Source organism: Tachypleus tridentatus, chromosome 13, assembly GCF_004210375.1.
Source record: "Tachypleus tridentatus isolate NWPU-2018 chromosome 13, ASM421037v1, whole genome shotgun sequence".
Classification (NCBI taxonomy): domain Eukaryota; kingdom Metazoa; phylum Arthropoda; class Merostomata; order Xiphosura; family Limulidae; genus Tachypleus; species Tachypleus tridentatus.
In genome coordinates, this window is record NC_134837.1 from 32,508,452 (window position 1) to 32,532,749 (window position 24,298).

At 34.3% G+C, this 24,298-nt stretch overlaps 1 protein-coding gene across 1 annotated transcript; it reads left to right on the top strand.

Annotated features, from left to right (window-relative positions):
- Positions 1–16,951: 16,951 nt before the first annotated feature.
- On the top strand, positions 16,952–22,580 carry LOC143239836 (uncharacterized). Its single transcript, XM_076481396.1, has 2 exons — positions 16,952–17,250; positions 20,493–22,580. The coding sequence occupies exons 1-2, from the start codon at positions 17,184–17,186 to the stop codon at positions 21,764–21,766; spliced, it is 1,341 nt and encodes a 446-aa protein (XP_076337511.1). The 5' UTR covers positions 16,952–17,183; the 3' UTR covers positions 21,767–22,580.
- The last annotated feature ends 1,718 nt before the right edge of the window (positions 22,581–24,298 follow it).

Genomic DNA, 24,298 nt, shown 5'->3' on the forward strand with positions numbered 1-24,298 from the left:
GTAAACAATTTGTCATATCTTTATTTCTACAAAACAATCTTCCGAAAGTGCATTTCTACAAAATTTCGATTAAGATCAAAAGTAGCGACAGAAGTGTTGTTATGTGTATAAAGAATTTTAAAATTTAAGCACACAGAAAAATATATTATGTTTGCAAGTAGATTTTTAAACAGCATAACATTGTCATAAGCAAACTGTAAATAAGAAAAATGCAAGACATTAAAAATTCAGTAAACAGGTAAAACTGCATTTTATTTGATACAAAAAACACAGGAAATCCGGCCTCAACGCTCAGTCTATTTTTTAAATGTAAATAGAGAGGATTTACAGTCTCTGCTTTCGAACTTTAATTTCTGCAAATTGATCAATGACCTCATCAAAATTCACCTTCCTTGCATATTAATATTTAATTGAAAGTAAAGACATATTTCTTGATGACGAGAAGCCCATTTGAAATATAAAATGTATCTCAGAAAGGCTGATATGGTATTAACACTTTCTAGGTCATCTTCAGGTTGACCGAGGAAGGTGAAAAGGTTGTTCTCTGCTTTATTAGTAAAAGTGTTAATATTCGTACCAGCCGTCCTGAGATACATTTGAAGCCAGATTTGTGAATCTTTTCTGATTCATGTTCAAGCAAAATAAGTTTTCATGAAGTTAATTTTGGAAAAATTTCTTTCAGATGAACAAACAGACACACAAACAGTAAAGAAATCTCAAACACAGTGATAAGCTTGGCAGAGATTCACAAAAATCCCATTTCATAATAAACTACAGAAATTGCAATGCTGGCAATTTTTCTTTGCCTCTTTAACGCTGATTTTAGCAGCTTCCAAATACCTCCAAAGTCGTCCAGTTTCCACATTGATATCTTCACCAGAGAATTCATCAAAAATTTGAGTCAAACTTGGAATAAACTTCCGAAGTTATTCTTCTGTTGCAACAACCAAAGTGTTTGGCTGAATAATAGTAAAGATTGACAAAATTATGATCCGATTTTAAAAGAACGTTTTATGAGGATTAAGAATTTTGTTTCATCTGTGAGGATTTGTTCTCAAACATTTATTTGAATATAGTTGTGATTGTTAAACATGAAGTTTGTCTTAATCGTGATGAATTCTATGAGGGTTGCTAATTGTTTGCTGGGAATGTCTATTGATGGCCTAAGCATGTGCAACCCAGTATCACCAGTTCCAGCCAATATTTTTATGACACAAGTTGAAACACAAGCAGTTAACACAGCATTACATCCACCATTATACTGGTACAAATATGTAGACGAAACAATTGAGGGATTCACATCTACAGAACACGCACTTAATTTTTTCAATCACATTAACTCTATACATCCCAACATTAACTTCATATGTGAACGGAAGAAAGCAATCAAACATCATTTCTTAACCTCAAAATTACAAAAACCGATACACAGTTTAAAACAGAAATCTACCGAAAAATCACCCATGCTGGACTATACATTCCTTGGGACTCAACACATGAAACCAAACAAAAACTCAACATACTAAGAAACCAAATAAACACAGCCATAAAACTATGCTCACCAGATAAAATTAACCATGAATCAGAGAAAATAAAACAATACTTCATCAACATCAATAAGTTTCCTCCACAAACCGTAGAAAACATTATACGCACACACCTAGACAGAAAGCAAAATCAACCAACAGAAGTAAATATATCTCACGAATTAAAAAATCACGAAACCATGTACTGCTGCATATCATATATTTCCGACATCAGCATAAAAATAACCAACATTTGGCAAAAACTAGTAACAAAATATGACATTCCAGTTAATATGAAATTTATTCAAAAACCAGGCACAAAACTGAGGTCTATACCATGTAAAAACTACACTGACAAACACCACACCAACATTATTTATAAAATACAATGTGATAACTGCTACGACTTCTATATTGGAGAATCAAGTAGAAAAATGGAAACCAGATTCAAAGAACACAAAAGTCACCTTCACACGTTTTCGAACACTGTAAATCAAATAAACACAACATAACTAAAAAAAACACCCAAATACTAAATAAAGAAACAAACATAAATAAACGCAAAATTAAATAAGCCTTACTTACACAGCAACTCAAGCCCAAATTATCCAACACAAAGGAACACCTTTATACCTATATTAATGAATATAATCCAACATCTAAACACGCCCTCTACATTCCTACGCTCAGTTACACAACCACCTTTAAACATGTGGTCAGCTATCGGTCAGTTACCTCTTTCTTTCTTTGTGAACCTGATGATGACTGAAGAAGGTCGAAATGTTGTTCACTGCTCTACATAAAAAAAATTCTCAACCCATATCAGCCATTTTTACATATATATTTTCACTTTAAGAAAATGTTATACTTCTACTTACCATCCACTGACATACCATATTACATCCAGCACAGGATGCTCTTTTTCTGGAACTGAGTTCCTGTATTAAGGGTTGTATGGTACATGAGTAATCATTATAGGCCAACTGCAACCAAATATATATCATATATCCCACATTTGAGGTTAGAGCTATTGGACTGCACTGTTACAGACACACACACACATATATAATTTTGATTAGAATCACAACCCATAGCCATTGAATGATTGATGCATTTAACACCAGCTACCAACAGAATCAAAAGAATGTAAGTTGTATTAAAGTGGATAAACTTTCTCCCACACTTGAAGAAGTTTGAAAGGCAACACTCCAGGTTCAGAATTTCAAGATAATGTATGCTGTATATAGAGGAACAGAATTCTTCCTGTCTGATATTACGAATATTCATTCTCACTCCCCATTTAAGTGGGCAAGAAATATTCCATTTGCTCCTGAAAGTATGGAGAGAGTGCAGAACCTGTGTTCAACCAAGAGCCTAGGATGGAACTACTTTATGTTGAGAATTATGAACAATTAGTGGACTTACTACCATGAAACATATACAGAATCAACATTGATCAAAGAGAAGGGCCATATACTCTTCTAACCAGATAGTGTGGTGTCAAATCTGAAGTTAAATTACCAAAAGGCTTCCACAGAAGCTCGGGTGGAGAGTTTGTTTTCCTTTCCAAGATGGACAGAAGACACACATTCTGGAGGAAAAGCATCTGTCCACAACCAAAACAACTGTAAATTGAGTATAGTAAGAATTCCCTAGCTCCATTAGTAGAATCTAGGGGATAGTGCATATTGAGAAGTTCTGAAAAATGTACTCTGGAAATAGTATAATTAATAGGTAAAACTAGTTCTTTAAATTTTTAAAAACAAACTGATCCAGATTTATTCAATCTGATGATTGGCAGGGACAGGCAATTCCCTTTTGCTTTACTTTTGATAGTTTATAAGCGGTGGTCCATGATATAATAATACTATGTGGTAAGCACCTAGATTATCTTATGGAACACCTCAATTATGCCAATTGCAACCAGTAGCATGAATGGTCAAATTGATTGTTAATATGGAACTGGACTGAGAGAAGCACACCTGTCTGGGCAACACTCTTCACAAAGTGAGATATAGTGAAAGCAAGGTGCAAGAGGTCCTGAAAAATAGAAAGACAAAACTGTGACAAAAGTATGCCCTCTTTATAATCTTGAAGATGTTGTTAAAAGCAACAGGGGAAAACTCGCAGCAGCAGGCTGTCCAAGCATGAAAATAATGTGAGAGAAAATCGCTGGGAGATGTATGAACATCACTCCATAAAAAGACCCCTAATGGATAAAAGAAATGTCCAGCAAAAGACAAGTATGCTGAATCTGCTGAGATGTAACTCAGAAGATACCTTAATTGTAAAGACCAGAATATACAAAATGGATATTTGGAAATCCACCTCTATGGAAATTATGAAGATCAAGGGAAACTGTAGGATCCCCATAAAAACAGTTAATTTCTTTCTTTTTTTGTCCATTGCTGCTTGATGAACTTGATCAATGGTTTTCTGAAGCTTTAACCTTGCTTCTTTGGTTTTTCATTTCTTTTGACATGAGAGATGCTGCTCAGAAGCCTCATGGTGAGACACCTTTGGGTTCAGCATCCACAATGCTTGAAACACGGTGACAAAGCTGAATGTTCCAATTCCTTTGTCATCAAGAGCAAACAATATGCAACAAAAACAAAATAAATTTTATTTTGAAGAGAATAAACCACCCATGTTATCAAAACTTTCTCAGCATTTGGTAGAGCCTTAGAGAACGTGGTCAGCTGTTGACTCTTCACTTTGGATTTCTCTCTTTGTCTTTGAACTGTACTTAAAGGTTCATCCCTATTTTGGAAGAATTCACTTCCTCTCTTAATAAGTCACTCAGAACCACGATTTGCCAAGAAGTGACATTAGAATAAACTGAAAAATCTATCCGTCTCCTCTTCTTCATAAGAGTCTTCCTTCTGTTTGTGTGGACTTTTGCTGGCGTCTTCTTTCTCTTCATCAGTTTCATTGCTTTTAGAAGATGAATTGCCATCCTCCAATCCTTGGTTTCTCTCATTTGAATCCTCTTGTGAAGTTGTTTCTTGTACATGGCCTTCAGATTCACCACTCTGAATATCTTCAGGACTTTCTCCAATTGAACTTGATGTTGAAAACGTCACATACGTCAAAATTGATCCAGACATTGCCTGAATCACCTGTTTTCTTTGTTATAATCCACTGGGTCGATTTCGATTTAAATGGATGTTTTCTGCAAGATTTCAAAATCAAATGGTATAAAGCATAAACATACATAACAAGCATGAACTATTATGACTTGAAATACATTAACTGCACAAATTGTCTGTGATTATTTCTGGGGTGGCGGTTATTTGCAAATATAACTCCTAAAAAAGCATAAAACTTTGAGCATTACTCACAATAACTAGACTACTGACAAAATGAAAATTAATAGCGTATCCAATAAATAAAGAAGTCAAATAATTATTACAACAGAAAAGCTTCAAACAAGTGGTTCTCAAACTGTTTCCAACCAAGAAACCCATTGAGTTATCAGATTATTAACCCATACAAGCAGAGACAATTAATTATCAATGCCATTCCATTAACATTAATTCGGTTCAGTATGTATAACGCTTGTTATTATAATTGATATAATTATTTATTAAGCATTAAGCATTAACAACATATTAAATATACAATGATACTACACTGGGCATTGTAAAATTGCTGAAACTAAGATGACTTGACTGAGCTAATAAGCATTAGTACTAATTCAATATAGAATACTACTGAACTTGTTGATGTAAATCTGGAACGGTGTTTACTATATTATGCATGTAAGCATTAACACATCGTCATCCTGTCATATATTTTTTAATTTGTTTTCTTATCTTGGCCAATTTTTCATTTGGTTTGAAAACTTGTACTTGCATCCCCATTATTACGTCACTGGTTGAGAGTAATCCCCTCTTACTCTTCTGTAGGAATGATGATCAATTGTGAAGTATTTAGCACACATTTCTTGGGAAGAATAGCATTGCACACACTAAACAATCTATTCTGTGAATCTTGTTCGATTGTTCTGAGAGAAATCATTATATCAGACAATAGTATAATACTTAGGTACGTAGATGTCCAGCAGAAAGTTATAACTATTCCCAATAGATTTCAGATTCAGAAACTGATAAGCAAAAAATAATCTCGAACAAACGGAAAAAAAGGAACTGGAAAGAATGAATAACCAAAATTCTATATTCAAACAAATCATAACACATGATAGCATGTACAAGGCAATGTATCACCCCAGTAAATGAGTGTGACCTTAGTCTAGGAGGTCATGAAACATAGTTAAACATTTATGAGCTTAATTAAACAATATGATTGTTGTATTTAATCTTTGTCTCAACTCGTGAATAAATGCAGATTTATGACCTTTCACATATTGTTTACCAGATCGCAGGTGTAACACGAATGTCTGAAAAATTTGACAAATTTATTCGAATATACAAAATGAAGAGATACTCCACACTGGTTATGAAGACTAAAATTAACATTTCGTATAACTGTGACATTGGAAAGAAAATATTTATGCAAAATGTCATTCTTCACAGTTTCCAGTTATAAGTTTTAGCCATAAATATTATATAAAGATCTCTGTTTACTTGCTTTGACATTTTCAATAACAAATAATGGTGATTGTTTGTAGTCTCAATATGACCATAACAAGTTAGTTGATTTTTGGAAAAAATCACTGACCTGAAGACGAAAAGCAGAAGACTTTCGAAACGTCGTCCTCTACACTTGTGTCTCCACAACAGGCAGTTGCCGTCCATTTTATAAAGTTTCATCACGAATACTCTGCCTGAACAATCCATCAAAGAACATTGAGATTATGCTATAAGATAAATTTTGTGCATAATTGGCGGTGTTCACAAATACTTAATTATGCATTAAAAGAAGCAAATTTATGTATTTGATTAACAGTTCATACTTTAACTATCAATCAATCACATAGAAGCTTATTAAAGAAAATTACCATAACTTTAAATGCGTGAACTCTTGTATATGAAAATGTATACCCGTTGGATTGACCCCAATTCCATATGCCGGCAGTATTGGAAAATCTTGCTGCAGTCGTGCTAGTTTCATTGTTCTGATGAATGCATCTAGTTTAATATATTATTGTTCTAAAAAAAACAACAAGAGGAAGATATTCTGTAACATATTTCGGGTCATAGTTCTGAGACTGCACCAATATCGGCACACGAGAGAATGATAGTTATGGGATAATAACAAAAACAAAACCTGCCTAAACATTTATTTCTCATGTATTTCTTCTATAAACCTCATGACAAACATAGGGAATTAAAAGAAGTAGTATTTTGGGGAATTTTTGTTGTTGTTTTTTTTTCAAACTGGGGACAACATTCCTCATATGGAAGTCGAGTTCTTCCCATAAATGGTTTCACTGGGTCCGAAACACCAGTTCGGTTAAACTATAAGATACAGACAACACTTTTTTCTTTTCTATACACATAGACACTTGTCAAATGTCTGATATTTTCCACATTTTGTGCTTATCAAGTAAATAAAGTGTTTGCTTCATTGTAAAACTCTATTGTCCAATCTTTTTATTTCATTCAGCCAGCGTTACAATTCAAAACTTAAGTTATGATATACATTTTCTGAAGAGCTGTTAGTCAAAACAATTACTATCGCTACACATTTTCTTTATCTCTTAGATTAGATAGATAAGCCATTTGAATTACCTAAAATATGCAAAAGGTTTGGGAAATAAAGATTTTAAAGGGCTTACAGACTTTCATACAGAAAACCGATCTTGTGCAGTACCAATCTTATTTCATGTGTCCCCAGTTTTGTATTTATCAAAGGTGACATTAACGGAAAGTTATGTTAGGATCTTGTATTTACATTCTTCGTAACAGTGCTGTTTTTTAAGTTTATAAATATCCCAAAGTTAAGCTCTCCATACTTTAATTTTGAACAACAAATGGCTTGGAAACCTTTTATGCTTTAAAATAGAAAAATATGAGGTTTTTGCTTCTTTGTACATCATGTCTCAGTCCAGAAGACTGTGCAGCTATACAAATATCTAGAGAATAATTAGGGAATTCTACAATTTCCTTTTGTGACTTAGAAGTTCTGTGCACTCATTCTTTTGACTTGTTGTTGTTATATTAAATAAAAATTTATTTTACCATGTTGTTAAACAAAGTATTTTTTTTTCAACTCAGTCAAGTCACATTTCCAACTTAACTTTATTATATTTATCCTATTGTTCCTACTGTTATTTACAGTTACTATATGAAAGTTCAATCAGTGAATCTGAGAATACATTATAGTAAGGTAGTACAGAGAAATTTGATACTGTGACCATAAGATATGTTTTTGTATTATTTGTGCTTTCATAGGGGTTACTTTTCTGTGTTTCCTTTTACTTTTTTATAGCACAAGTTTGTACTTCAGTAAAAAGTGGAAGGTAAAATTTTCCAGAGAAAGGGAATAAATTTAAAGTAAAGAGTATATCATATCCTCTCTTAGACATAAGCATTTTCCCGATGCTGTAAAGAACTGTATTTATTATCTCTATCTGACCACAAACGTGGGAAGGAAAACTACAGCCTATAACCTCTAGAGATGCTGAATAGGTTTTACTCTTTAGATCACAAAGGTATGTATAATTAAGGGTCATAAAGTAACTTGTGGGCTGGAGGACTCAAGACTGAGTCTAGAGGTTTCTGTACAACATCAAGACTGTTATTGACCAGGGAACCTAACACCAACCATGATCTTGTATTCATGACCAGGAGAAACCTGCAAAATGGAAATGATACAGAGCTCATTTACATATCTCATAAAAGGTTTTATTAAATAAAGCCCACGACCTAAGTCTGCATGTGGGACCATAGCATCCAAACACCTAAAAAGATTTTTACATTCTTAAAATAAAAAATCCACCTAAACAATGTCGAAAAGAGTATTAAATCTCTGCTTCTGTTTATATAATTATATAAACAGGTATAACTGGGGGCATATATCTTGTTTGTCAAATCACCACAATTTTCTTCATCTTTTTTTGGGCAACAATGGTGTTCATAATTTCTGATAGTGGCATCAATTTGATCCTGATTCACTATAGCCATGAGAAAACCATAATACTGAAAACCATTGTTAGCTCTAAACAGAACTGAGACCAAAGCCTCAGCTATGTACCAGCAAAAGAAGAATAAAGAACTGGCTCGAACAGACATTACTTCCTTCAAGATTACTCAAAAATTTTACCAGGCTCATGCAGAGTTAATCAAAAGAAAAACATGCCTGACAAAGTAAAGAAGACACTACACAAGAACATTCTGCCTACCACCATCTTAAAGAGCCTACTTTTGGGCATATAAGATCATGCTTTGTGTGAATGTACATATGTATGATATGTACAACTTTTTGTTGTTTCATTTTATTTCATTACAAGTAATAAAACATATTGTAAATGTAAAATGATGTAGAGATACTAGTGCCAAAATGAACGCAAAAAAGAACATAGGGATAGTGCAGCTATACATAGGTCATCTTTATACGATTTTAAATAATATAATTTAATGTTACACTGTAAAATGCGTGAGTGCAAAATGGTTACGAGATTGATTAATTCGACCAACCTCACAGTGATAGTCTGTGATAGTTTGTAATAATAATCAAGACATGTTTTGACTCTGCTTGGTTTTCTTTATGTGTTAGGGCTAAGCTTTTAATTACATTACAATTATACCTATCTTGACATTACTATGATATTATAATAAACAAACTGCATATCAACAGTTTCTTTGCTTGCAATTAAGAACAAAGCTACACAATGGACTGTCTGAGCTCTGCTCACAACAGGTATCAAAACCCAGTTTTTAGCAGTGTGAGTCCGCAGACATACTGCTATGTCACTGGGGGGCCGTACCAACAGTAAGTAATATATATAATTTCCAACTTCAGTAATATTAAAATCATGTATACATTTTACAGTGTAAAATAAAATGATAGTATTGAAAGTTATGTAGGGATTATGTATGTATAGCTGTATCATTCCTATATTATTTTCACTTTTTATTTACACTGCCATCCCTCCAGCATTTAAGTAACGTTTTTATTGCCTATTTTATGATGTTTAGTCCCGCTGACTGAAAATCAGTGTATTCTATGAATTTGTGTAATAAAATTTAATATTATGTGTATTGATTTTTTAATACTCCTTCACTTCATACATAATATATGTATTAGTGTCCTAAAGACAGCGACTGTACAGTATACAAAAAACATTAAGTGTTTTGCATTAATGTTATCTAATGTTCATCTGTTATTGGCTGGTAATTCCTATTTCATCCTGTACTTAAGCTTTATTTAAGAACACCAGATTTATGTACAAAAACAAGGGGTAATGATAACATCGTTTACGTTAGAATTATGATTTTTTAAAAATTACTAACAGTTATTACAACTAAGCGATGACGTAGTGAACTGCCCAGAAATACATAGAGTAAATTTAGGTTTAAACTGACGTTAGTGATAAAGTAATTGCAGGGTTACCTCGACTGAAACAACAAGAAGAAAGATTAATAATTTGGTGAGTATATATATTTATACTCGCTTTCTGGTTTGGTATATCAACAATGGTTTCTTGCCTTGTTTTGGGGTTTGTTGGGTAATAGAACAAATGAAAATGATTGACAATTATATTTTAAAGTAAAATTCTCTGTCACTGTGGGTTTTTTTAGTGTGCATATTTGTATTATGCTCAATGAGTACCTCGAGCATCCACACATATTGTATCTTCTGACACTATGATAATTTCTTAACAAGTTTAAGATTATCAGCGTGATGAGTTGCTTCAACAGCTGGTCCGGCATGGTGAAGCATGGCTGAAAGGGCAAATATGTTTGGTGGGAGCGTTATAATATGGCAGTCAATCCCAATATTCGTTTGTAAAAGAGTAGTCCAAGAGTTGGCGGTGGGTGGTGATGACTAGCTGCCTTCCCTATGGTCTTACACTGCTAAATTAGGGACGGCTAACACAGAGAACCCTCGAGTAGCTTTGTGCGAAATTCAAAACAAACAATTCAAGAGCTATCTGTAGGATTTGATTTGTATCGGGTTTTAAGATTATTTCTATGTTTAAACTGTAAAATCATTTTTATATACTTTCGCTTATTTAACATCATATAAAAAAACTTTCATTATGTGTTTACCTTATATTTATTTTATGGTTTGATTAAAGAATATTTCGTTTAATGTGTTTTTATTTTATTTTTTTTGTAAATAGCTGAAGTTGGTAATTTAAATCGTTTGTATTATTATTATGGTTGTGACGTAATATACACATTTAAATATATAAATATATTTATTTTCGATTTTATTCTTTACTGTCGATGTTTCTCTATTATATGTATTTTTCAGCAGAGGTTATTTTTGAATTATGTTTGCTAGTATCATTTTTTGTGATTTAATTTTCTCTACTATTTATAGTCAACGATGCTTGGATCCGATGTGTGCAATAACTGACATGCTTTCATAATAATTTTCATTTGTTTGGTATTTTATTCAGTACTAGGATAAAATACTCATGCTCCTTTGCGGAATTCTAAGGTTCCCTCATGATTCAAAGAGGCCTTAGTGTACCAGTCAAACATCTCTATTATCTTATATACTTCAATGTGCCAGTTCTTTAATTGATTTCTTTGTTACTATTCCCAAACTTGACTCAATTTTTAGAAAAAAATGGTTTTAAATAAGCTTCGTTGATTTTTGTTTCCTGTGTTCTTATTTTCATTTTTTAATTCTTCGTATTCTCCAGTACTTTCTAATTTATATTTTTCTTCCCGTTGGTTGTTGTCGTTTTCCAATTTTAGTTCAATTCAACTTTTTTAATTTTCAGATTTGTATTTTTTCTTCTATGTTTATGTTCGATTTTTTAATGTGCCAATGTTCCTTATCTATTTTGCTTGATGCCATTTCCTAAAATTATAAATTATGAAAGCCTAATTTGTATTTTTTAAACCTCTTTTAATTAAATTATGTCTGAATCTTTATTTCACAATCATCAGTATTTTTCCACTGTTTTTGAAGTCTTTTTCCAAAGTTAATTCTATTTAAGGTTTTGAATGAAATTATATTAATTTTAACTTATACATTCTATATTTTGCCCTCCATATAACGATGATGTTGGTAACATTTCCCGAATTTAGAAAAAAATAGAATGAAAAATCACACATTTAGATTTTGTACAATAAACTGTGAGAGGAAAAAAAACTCTTTTGTCCTCTCCTGCGCCAACATTCTTTAACGGTTTAGTTTGATATCATTTCCAAAGTTTTTTTTTTACATGCAAACCTTTTCTAGTATTCTGAGGATCTGTTTCTTGGGACTTGGGAGGTCCTGATGCCTTTGTTCCCCCCTTCCCTTTGCCTTTAACTACTTATGAATGTTTGGTTCCATGTTTTTGTAAAGTTTGTTAATTTTTGGTAAAATACGTCCATTTTTGCCAATATTTTGCCATTTGTGACAAGTTTTTTCACCATTTTACTCTTTTTCAACAGTATTTGGGAGAAAACCTCTACATATTGTTCATTCAGTGAATATTAAAAAAATAATACGATACTTTATAGGGCTTAAGAGTTATAGGTCAAAACTATATGACAAAGAAAATTGGCCAAAATAGTTTTCAAACAAATATAAGAAATAACACCCATGTGCACACCCTCAGAATTCCTTTAGTATACGTGCAAAACTTTAGATCTCTAGGTTCTTTCTCTTGGAGCTACAAAATGGTCATACAGATAGACAGACAGGATCTGTTATTATTATAGACTTCAATCAACGTTTCTTTCGTTTGTTGTGTAACTATTCTCTAAATTATCTGCTGTGTTCATCGAGAGGAATCGAACCTCTTGTTTTAGCGCTGTAAATCATAATACTTACCATTGTTCCGCCCCCGTGGCACAGCAGAATGTCTTCGGACTTAAAATGGTAGAAACCGGCTTTCGATACCCGTTGGGACCAGAGCACAGATAGTCCATTGTGTAGCTTTGTGCTTATTTACAAACAAACAAAAACAAACCATTGTCCCACTTGGGGGACGAAGCGTGGTTAAAGCACGTGTAGGTGACGTAACGTACAAGTTTGTTCAATGAACTGAAGATTAAACCCGACATTCATACGTGTTATTATTTTTATTTTATGAAAGATGTACTTGAACGTTGCCAGAATGAAATACAGAATAAACGTTTTAAAATATTCATGATCACATTTCTATTGTTCTTTGGGCCATGATGAAAGAGACACACGTGAACAGGGTGCACGTGATAATGCGATATTAACTATCGTTTACAGCGGTTTGTTTGTAGGTTCTCATGACCTCCTTCTATATTACTTTCAAAAACATCAACCGGAAGCCTCCATTAGATGAGTAATTAGCTTCGAACTTTGAAGTAGCAGCAAATAAATATGACGTTGTGTAAATGCTCTTGGACATGTTTACTAATGTTCTTATTTTTTGTTTTTAGTCTGTAATTATGTTACAGGAAAAGTTAAGTGGAATATCATTTGTGTATTTTTCTCGTTATTTATTTATGTAATTGCATAAAATGCCTTGTCTATTACGATGAAAATTAATAGGATTGGAAATGCAATTGATTACATAAAAATAAATGAATTTATTTCTATATAATGCTGGCCCTCCCACTAGCACAACGGTGTATCTGTGAATTCACGCTGCTAGAAACTGGGTTTAAATATTCGTTGTAACGTTGTGCTTATTATCAAAGAACAAAGTAATAATAAGTGTTTAAATGCAATCAACACAATTTCATTATGCATATTTTATGATTAAAAACTTTAATTGCTCTATGAGATGTTTTTCTGAAATAAATGGTTCTCTAACGGGGCACTTTACACCTGTTCATCATTCAAACATATTTACTTATAAGTGCCCTTACCACCGAAAATCTACTTGGCTCGTTCGAAAGTTCGCAAAAAAGCTACCCAAGGGTTATCTACACTAGTCTTCCTTATTTTAGGAGGAAAAGACAAGAGAGAAAGCAGCTATTCATCACTACCCACCGCCAACTCTTGGTCTACTATCTTACCAAAGAATAGTGAGATTGACCATCTTATTATATCGTCCTCCCAGCTAAAAGAGCGAAGATCTTTAGTGTAACAAGAAGCTAAATTCGAGTCCCTCCGAGTATGAGTCGAACGCCCGAACTGCCTGGCCAGCAGTTAACAACGAAAAATTTTCGCAAGTTTTGGTTTTGAATTTCGCGCAAAGCTACACGAGGGCTATCTATGCTAGCCGTCCCTAATTTACCAGTGTAAGACTAGAGGGAAGGCAGCTAGTCATCACCACCCACCGCCAACTCTTGGGCTACTCTTTTACCAACGAATAGTGGGATTGACCACAACATTATAACGCCCCCACGGCTGAAAAGGCGAGCATGTTTGGCGCGACGGGGATGCGAACCCGCAACCTTCAGATTACGAGTCGCACGCCTTAACACGCTTGGCTATTCTGGGCCACATTTTCGCAACTCTGACTTGTCTTTACCAGGCTACACCACCTGTAGATTGGTTATACAAGTATTATATTTCTACATACCTCAACTTAATTGTTCATATTTCAAACAATTTGCGTTTGTTTTAGAGCAAAGCCACACTGGGCTATCTGCTGTGTTTATTATGGGGAATCGAACCCCAGAATTTAGGGGATTATTACAAATGCTTTTTTGTAATTCTTGTTTTCTAATTTCGAGCAAACATAAATTTTAATGATTAATAAAATACAAAAAAAGATAACATTTATTTGTGCACTATGACACAGGTATTGACAATTTAAAAAACCAGAATGCCTATATAAATGATTTGACGACCATTGGTACCCATTGTTTGCCCAACATTTCAATAAGTCAATAACAATTTCTTCATAACAACAACAATAACAAAAACAATTTAATTGTGAACTTGAAATAAGGAATAATAAAAGCTAAACGAATTACACTTTTTTTATTGTTCTTAAGCACAAAACTACACACAATGAACTTCTTGTACTGTGACCATCACGGCTCATTGAAATTCAGTTTTTAGTGTTATAAGCCTACGGGTCCCTTGGTGAGACAGCGGTAAGTCTGAGATTTACAAAGCTAAAACCCGGGGTCGATCTTCCCACAGTGAACACAGCAAACAGCTCAATGTGTCTTTGCGTTAAACAAAAACACTTTCATAACTTACTACTGAACCATCTGAAATGTTCCCTCCAGTGGTACAGTGGTATGTTTGCGGACTTACAACACCAGAAACTTGGTTTCGATACTCGTGTTGAGCAGAGCACAGCTAACCCATTGTGCAGCTTTGAGGTTAACTACAAACAAGCACTCTGCATTATATTTCCCTTTCTTTCTAAAAACATGTCATTATACTAATCAATAAAATACCTTTAAAATTCATATGCTCTAAAGTTTGATTGATCTTTGATTTCAACAGATTAAAATTTGCCTCAGATTCAGTTCGACTGATTCAATCTTATTTCTGACTTGTTGGACTGTTACGCTTTAATTGGTTTGTTTTGAATTTCGCGCAAAGCTGCATGAGGACTATCTGCGCTAGCCGTCCCTACCTTATCAGTGTAAGACTAGAGGAAAGGCAGCTAGTCACTACCAACCACCGCCACCTCTTGGGCTACTCTTTTACCAAGAACTAATGGGATTGAACGTCACGTTATAACACCCCCACGACTGAAAGGGCAAGCATGTTTGGTGTGACGGGGATTCGTATCCGCGAACCTCAGATCACGAGTCGAGTGCCTTAACCATCTGGCCACACTCGGCCGTTACGCTTTAAAATTCCAAATTTATAGTATCCCTAATTTCTGACTTGTTTTTGTTTCTGACTCCGTTTGTTTTGTGCCCTATGATTTTTCCTAGGTCAGTTTTACAACCATATTTTCTTGTTGTTGTTGAAGTTAAGAACAAAGCTTCGCAAAGGACTATCAGTGCTCTGCTCGTTACGGGTATCAAAACCCGGTTTTTAGCGTTGTGAATCCGCAAACATACCGCTGTATCAGGGAGGGAGCGCATTGACGCACAAACAAAGTTCACAACGTGTTAAATCAGTACGTTATGATCTTCTGGGCGGCTGATAATAGGATCATAACACATACACTAGCCGGCCCTAGATTTGAAATGATAGACTAAGACGAAAGCAGTTATTAAACATACCCCCCACCGACTCTCAGGTTACTCTTGTCTGACCGAAAATTTGAACCTTACCCCTTCTCTTGTTTAGCTTCCAAAGTACGAAACGTGTCATTGTAGCAATGAGACTGGAAATCGGATCTATAGTCACGTGGTTACCCTCCATCTTTTGTTCCGTTAATTCTTAGTTTTAAGACGCTAAACGGACTGATAGAGATATAAAATTGTCAATAAGTACAAACACTGTTTTATCAGCACATTGATTAGTAAGCAAAATTACATTAAATATGAACGTAACTTCTTGAATACGAGGATAAAATTGAAGCGTTTATCAAAAACTTTATTACTGAAAACAGATAAGAAAAGACAGTTTATATGTAGACATCTTCATTGTTATGGTGAGCTTCAGATACCCGTTACTAACCAGTGTAACGTAAAAAATGACAAAACTTTTGTTCATTACCAATTGAAACAGGGCCGGCATGAAGAGGTAGTTGGAGCACTCGACTAGTAATTTGAGAGTTGGGGGTTCGAATCCCCGTCACACCAAACATGCTCGCCCTTTTAGCCGTGAAGGCGTTATTATGTTATGGTTAATTCCACTATTCGTTGGTAAAAGACTAGCCCACAAGTTGGCGGTGGGCGGTGATGACTAGCTGCTTTCTCCTTTATCTTACACTCCTAAATTAGGGATGGCTAACTCAGAAAAAAAAAAAATTGAACCTACCCCTCACAAAGACAGATATGCCATCTGGCAGTGCCCGGGTAAATGACATAAAATTTTGTTCATTCTTTATTCAACCTATCTCTTACAAAGATGGCCTGGCATGGGCTAGCGCGTAAGGCGTGCGAGTCGTAATCCGAGGGTCGCGGGTTCGCGCCCGCGTCGCGCCAAACATGCTTGCCTTTTCAGCCGTGAGGGCGTTGTAATGTACGGTCAATCCCACTATTCGTTGGTAAAAGAGTAGCCCAAGAGTTGGCGGTGGGTGGTGATGATAACTAGCTGCCTTCCCTCTAGTCTTATACTGCTAAATTAGGGACGGCTAGGGCAGATAGCCCTCGAGTAGCTTTGCGCGAAAATAAAAAAAATAAAATATAAAATATATATTAATTATGGTGTTAAGGCTTATGTCAGTCATGGTGTTAAGACCAATGCCTGTAAGCTATAAAAAAGAGATTACCATGAATGGAAAAACTGAAACCACGTGATATTTGGATTGTTTTACTCGTTTTCATGAGTATCTTTGCAATTACAGCAATACGCGAGTCTTAACTGTGGTGGTACGTGACGTCATAGTCCTCAGTTTACCCAACACCACTTAGTCTCTTCTTAGTCAGACTTTTCCGTATCAACAGGAAATCCTTATTAAGAGCAAGGTTTATTTCGGGGGCTAAATGAGAGACAATAGTCTTAACGTTTCATAACTCTTGGAATACACATAGGAGACGCTGATCCGACAGTTAAACGTACAGTTTAACAGAGAAAATGAAGCAGTTGTTTATTTTCTTTGCCATACTCTTTTCCAAAATCGTATGTAATGGTTTGTATTCAGGTGAGTTTATCAAAACTAATATAAAATAGAGAATATTATTTTTACATGATACAGTTAAAAAAAGCAACACACGCAACGTATTTGCTATTTATTTATGTGTGTGTTTGTATCTAGTATTGATACAATTTACTATTCTGATCGAGTTTCCATTAAAAATGATTGATTTACGAAAAACAAACAACCAAAGCAAGAAACCTGGAATAGCGGTGTTTATATACAAAATACAAATAAGATTGTTTTTAAAAGTGTTACTGAATGAGTAGAAGTGTATTTACAATTTTTGTATAGCCACCAGTTATTACGTTTTAAGCTACTTTGCCTATATCTCATCTAAGTGTTATAAGTTCCTTACAAGTTTTTTTTTTTGTTTTCTACGTTTGTTTGGCTGTTTATTTTATTTCATAAAAATGTTATACTTCTATTACCGTTTTTATTCGTTTATAAGACGATTCGCTTATAAGACGGGTCCCAACTTCACCTGAGAGATTGTCGATATTCTGTTTAGACTCGTTTATAAGACGAAGGAAGGAAAGCAGGTAACGAGAGAAAAGTGAAAAAAATGGAAATTAATAGAAACCTAATTTTGGGTTTCGTATACGATATTTCGATTTCAGATTAGAAGGAGACTTCTTCAAAGTCTTGGAGGAAGCGTTTCGTAGCTTTTCTTCCTTCATTCTCCAATCCCGGACCGTTTTCTCAGTTACGCCGAACTCCCGCTCTGCTGCACAGTTGGAACTTCCCTTAGCAAACTCAACGACTTTCAGCTTAAATGATACATCATATGAGTGTCTCTTTCTCTTCTGTGACATGATAGTAACGGTAAATTTTTTCTGTTTATTGAATACCAGTAGGTGTTGACAACAAGGTACTTACCAACAGCAAGCTAGTACCGAGAAGCAGCCAAGTGTTCGGGAAGAAACCGACAAGATGCTAAAAGATGTGTCTTTATTGATTCTTCTTCGTTAGCACTGTGGATGCATTGTGCTTACCGGTATGATGTTATAGGGAAAAACGAAGTCCCGCGCGCCCTTCAACGAACGATGCGCTGACTCACAATCACAGATCTGATAATAACAAGATAGCTCACTTCCCTATTTCCACTGTCTGAAATATCTGCACAGTTCTGAGTGAACTAAATTTATTTTCTATGTCTGTAGACCTCGCCTATAAGACGGGGCCCCAATTTGAGCCCGAAATCTCGAGGAAAAATCCCCGTCTTATAAGCGAGTAAACACGGTACACAACTCTAGCAAAGAGTTGCTTTGATTAAACTTAACACACTAAATACTCAAACAAAAATTAGGTCCTTTAAAAATACGATTGTTGTAATTTTTTTCGTGTGAAATTTTGAACTTTGGTAAAACCGTTGTTGTAAGTTTTTTTCAGCAAGTGGTTGAATATATTTCTGCATGAAGTTCTTTTGTTCATTTAACTCCCACGTTCTACATAGAAAAACACATCAACTTTCATCTTTAACTTGTGTATTGTATAAACGAACCTCTGCTTCGGTTTCATTCATGAAGATTTAGTGCAGCTCAAGACCTTTTGTAGTACTTGATTCAAACACAGGTTTAACAAAAATTTCGTGGGTCAAGGATACGTTCATTAAATTTATAATATAGGGACACAAATACTTTTCCTATACATAAAATAATTGTAGAACCATCACATGTGTTGCATTAATATAAGCATCCTGTTTTTGTTTGCACAATATACACATAGCTCGTGAAGAAAATACAGCTATTCACAATGTAATGGTAACTTACTTACTTGACTTATTCTTGTTAGTTCCGACTGGAATACAGGGCCACGATGTTCCACGTCATCGGACTTCACTTTGGACCGTCCACCTCAGTTGAGAGCATGAGAGTCCAACAACCTTGATCTCCTTCTCAACGGTCATTTTTGGTCTCTCCAGCTTAATTTTCCCCTGTAAGTTCCATACCAACGCTTGTTTTATTACACTGCTATGAAGCTTCCAATTCCCTTTCCATAATTTCTTTTTGGACAGGCAGCTGATGTGTCTGCTCCCAAAGGTCAGCGTTGGTGATGACATTAGGCAAAATAAGTGCAAAATGTTGCGGAATTACTTGTTGACAAAGGTCTTAATCTTGGTTGTAATGTGCTTGGTGACTCGTCATGCCTCTGAGCGATAAAGGTTAACAGATTTCATGTTGGTGTTGAACAGTCTAGCTTTGGTCTTTTAGAAAAGAGATGATAAAGTTCATATAGGCTGAAGAGAAATGAAGACGGATCCAGCCTTGTTAATTTATGAGCTGACATCTTTGTCTCCAGACCTTCAAGTAACACTTCTGAGGTACACAAAATTATCAACTCCTATATTGTTTCATTTTCACAAGTGCTCCGAAGGTCTCGAGGAGTTTAGCTAGGTGATCCTTGATGGTTTCTTTGATGAGGTCACTCAAGAATTCAAATTTGTTATTCAGCAGGCATTGGAACTTTTCCGATATCTTTCTTGCTCTGAGATTCTGCACATTGTACTTATGGTGGAGTCTGCCTCATCTATCCTTGACAATTTTCAGTTTTACTCAAACTGTTCCAAGGAAAAGATGGTGGTCTGATCCTGCATCCACACCTCTTTTCGCATTTTGTATTACAATAAATGTTCGTAGTTTCTGGTCACAAACATGGATACAAATTCTAACAAAGTATCTCTGGTAGATTTTAATAAGGTTCAAATTCAACATTTGGAAACTTTAAAAACCTGCACAACTGAATTGACTAAAACTTCTTGCGTTGTCGTTCTTGATATTATAAGTATTGTAGCGACACATTTTCGCACCTACAAGAGTGAATCTTCTAGTTTTTGAAAGAAAGGTCGGAATACTTGGTTTGGTTTGAATTTCGCGCAAAGCTACACGAGGGCTATTTGCGCTAGCTGTACCTAATTTAGCAGTGTAAGACTAGAGGGAAGGCAGTTAATCATCACCACCCACCGCCAACTCTTGGAATTCTCTTTTACCAATGAATAGTTGGATTGACCGTTACATTATAACGTCCCCACAGCTGTAAGGGCGGACATATTTGGTGTAACTGGGATTCGAACCTGCGACGGTCGGAGTACTAGTAATCAACTTTAATATTAAATCCATGGAACCAAACACTCAACTCTAAGTACAGTCTCTTGTAATATAAAAATACACTAGTTGGATAATACTATTAAGTAGCATATGGATTTATATCTTTTCTTTTAAACTTTGTTTTTGTATGTGTTGAAATAGATGAAGTTTCCATTGAGCACCAACGCGACCGATATCGAAGGCAAGTAGAAGAAGTTTTAAGTTCTCGGCTTCAAGAATTTATTGGTAAAGCTCGAAGTGATGGAAATGGCACCTTTAATCCAAGCAGGATTATACAAGAATTTATTCACGATCCACTTCCTATCCCAAACTTCAACATAAGCAGCGATACCATGTTTTCAACTGTAAATGGTCACCTATGGGACCTGAAATTGCACGGACTGAAAGGATTGGAAGTAAAAAGAGCTCAGGTGAATCTGGCTACCATGGAAGCAAGCGTGGAGATGTTTGTACAATTATTGAGGCTAGAAGGAGAATATATGCTGAGAGGATCTGTTACTTTCTTCTCTATTGATGGAGGAGGAGAATTCTGGATGAACATCTCGGATATCATTACTTTTGGTCGTGCTAAATTACGAATCGTGACCACCAATCAAACTCTTGAAGTAGATTCTGTTGACATTGATATCGAGGTCTCTGATATCCAGTTACACTTTGATAATCTCTTTGGAGGAGGTACCTGGTCAAGTATTAGTAATACTGTTCTCAATCAGCTTAGTGGTATAATTTTTGATCAGGTTAAAAGGTCTATGTTAGAGGAAGTGAGAGAAAGTCTGCACAAAGAATTAGACGCACAATTACAACACGTTCCAGAGGGTTTTATTGATTCTGACTCGACTACCATTTTTGATGATGCATTGAGGCGAGTTTCTAAACAGATAGTGAAGAATAACCTTGATCCTATTAAACTGCCTGACCATAAAAAAACTTTCCAGAAAAAGTTTTTGTTTTTTCGTCTTTTTGGTGAGGTGAAAATTGTCAATGGAATACTAATTGGTTTATCAACACTCCATCGTACTGGTGATGTACTGATAACCTACGAAGATAATGCTGTTATTCTAGAAGCTAGTGTAGGTTTCAGTAATCTCACAGGTGGTTATGACTGGTCTACTCACTTCATGGGAATTGGTCCCACTGGATATGCTTTCCTATCAATACGATCCATTTCGGTGTACTTAAGAGTAAGACAAGAGCTCCGAAGTGGAAGTAAACCTGTCATTGAAGCATTTAGAATCGAAAATATTCGCCATCTTTGGATAGACGTAAAGGGTCTTGGATCAATGGACTTAGTTCTCGAAATCATCGTAAATTTGGTTAGTAACGCCTTGAAAATGACCATAGCTGATGCTATAACAGGGCCTATCCAAAAGGCAGTGCAAATGGAGCTTAATTCGTTGCCAATTGCAGTAATATAAATTTGCATTTTGACTTAATATAAGTATGTACTTGATATTGTAATGATACAAATGTAATAACCTGAATAAAATTCTGTCCATTAGACAAAAAGAAAATAAACAAACCAATATAAGTTTGTTGTAAGTAAAGTGAATTATAATTTTTTCGTTCTATTTAATGCATCTTACAACCGTGAAATGCACGTACATGGAAAATAAAATAGATGAATCTTAAATACGAAATATAAAACAGGTTTGTATATTGAATATTTTTGTTCGTTTCATTTTCTTTCAACTTATTCAATTTTATAATACAGCAGAAACATTTCAAAAATATGTCCAGTTAAGATTTGTACGTTATTTTTATTTTGTAACATGTGCTATTGTTCATAAAATTTCATATCAAGACACAAGCACGCACTTTCAGAAATTTCAAATTTAACTATGGAAAGTTTTGACTGAAGTAGTCAAGTGGCCAATTAATTGTTGTTTGTTTTTTCATTTATCTATGTAAAATATGCATTTTTATTAAAGTATTTGAACATTTTTTGATGAACCTTACTCACATCTTGAGGTTTAAAGGTTGAATCAATGTAAGTAGGATAGTATACCATAATGCTTTTATGATATTCAGAGCTTACAGTGTATACTGCAGTGATACATCTACGATTTTTAAATTAGTACTAGTTACTGTACTAAACATTGAATATGTTTATTAATCAATTTATTTTACTAGTTTTTTATTAAATCATTTCTATACAAAATGTCATTAATACTATAGTTTGTTGTTTTATCATAACTTGAAGCAATTTATAAATATATACGTTTTTCAACATTTTCTTGTCTGTTTTATTTTGATTAAGGATTTTGATAATATACAATAAACAAAACATAAATATTATACCTTCAGTATGTGGGAAAGTTTTCTATATTTATTTACCAAACCTTACAAGTTTCATTTAAAACATATTAATATGTATTTAACTAACTGTTAATAGATAACAAATATAATTTCATAATAGCATGATTATGAAATGTTTTGAAGCACATTTTTTTTCTCACAGAATTAGTGTTGAAAGTTTAAAGTATGGAAACAATTTAAAAAAAAATTTTTACACAAAGTAATGGATACTGTATTCATTCAGCATCCAAAATCGTCGGGAGTTAAATTAAGTTTTAATAAAGGTGTCTAAGTCTGATTTGATTAAACAACTACTGTTTCCAAAATAAAATATTTTAAGTTGCTCATTTCTATGTTTTACAGCTTGCGACGTTACACATTGAATGGTAACTAGAAATGAAATTAAAGTTTGAAAAACATTTCTACGCAACAATAAAGAAAGAACACGTGTGTGCAATCCAGTTATTGTTAATATTCAGGGTTAGCTATACAGGAAAAAAAATGTAAATAATATAAACAACACTGGGTGACAAATATAATATAGCCACCAAAATAATATAAAAAATTCTCATGTGTGTCTATATAAACTACACGAACAAAATCACAAGAAAAATAATAACAATTTTACAACTGCCAGAGCTAAATATCTTTTACCGTATTTATTATGTAGTAGTCTGGTATTTGTGTACTGTTGTAATGTAGTATCTCCCTTAACAAATAACTAAAACAAGAAATACAAATCTGCGAAACAGTGATGTATTAAGTAAAACTGAACATGATATTTAAACTAAGTAAAATACAATAATAGTCCCTCTGCGTGTTTTGTTTTACGGGGATTCAAACCCGCGACATTCGGATTAGGAGTCGATTGCCTTAACCACTTGGCCATGCTGGGTCATTTATGTTGTTTATTCTTAGAGAAACCAGTAGAAGTGATAGTCCGTCATCCAGTAATAGTAATATACAGCAAGTACACGTACTGTTATAATGTTTTAAATATAGTTTTATAAAGATCGTTCATTTCATATTTCTTGTTTTTTCAGTTTCTTTGTTTCATTCAATCTCACGACTTAATTATTTGGAGGTATAGTATCACTTTGTAATTGGTACTTGGACATTATATTTACCATTTGTGTGTATTTTTCATTATTAGAGGGCTTTTACATTCCTTACTCAATCTGAAATGCATACTCGCTTTCGTAAGAGACAATCTTGAAGAATTTAGTCACAAATCGCAACTAATATGATGCAAAACTAAGGAAAATGTGGACTTGTCATTTGATAACAGGTTGATGAAAATCTTGTACCACTGTTATTTTAGTAGGATCCGTATAGATTCCTCTTCTATTCACAATATGACAGAGAAATTTCACTTCTGTGTGCATGAACACACACTTTTCAGGTTTCAGTTTTAAGCCTGCCATTTTCCATTGAAATACCATCTTAATGTTATCAGCTACATACTTAAAATTGCAAACAAACATAAAGATGTTTAACATAAATCAGGTGCTCCTTCTTTTGTAACTTCTTCAGTGTATGCTCCATTAGATTCTCGAAAATGACAGTTACATAATATGGGTCAAGCTGCACGATGCAAAAACTCGTATAAGCCATTTTTCGTACGAAAAGTAGTTCAAGCTTTATTTTCATTA

What these genes read in the sequence shown, in the direction of transcription:
- LOC143239836 (XM_076481396.1), top strand. Translation starts at nt 17,184, where the DNA reads ATGAAGCAGTTGTTTATTTTCTTTGCCATACTCTTTTCCAAAATCGTA. An exon ending in ATGTAATGGTTTGTATTCAG is followed by an intron (nt 17,251 to 20,492) that starts GTGAGTTTATCA and finishes GTGTTGAAATAG; the next exon opens with ATGAAGTTTCCATTGAGCAC.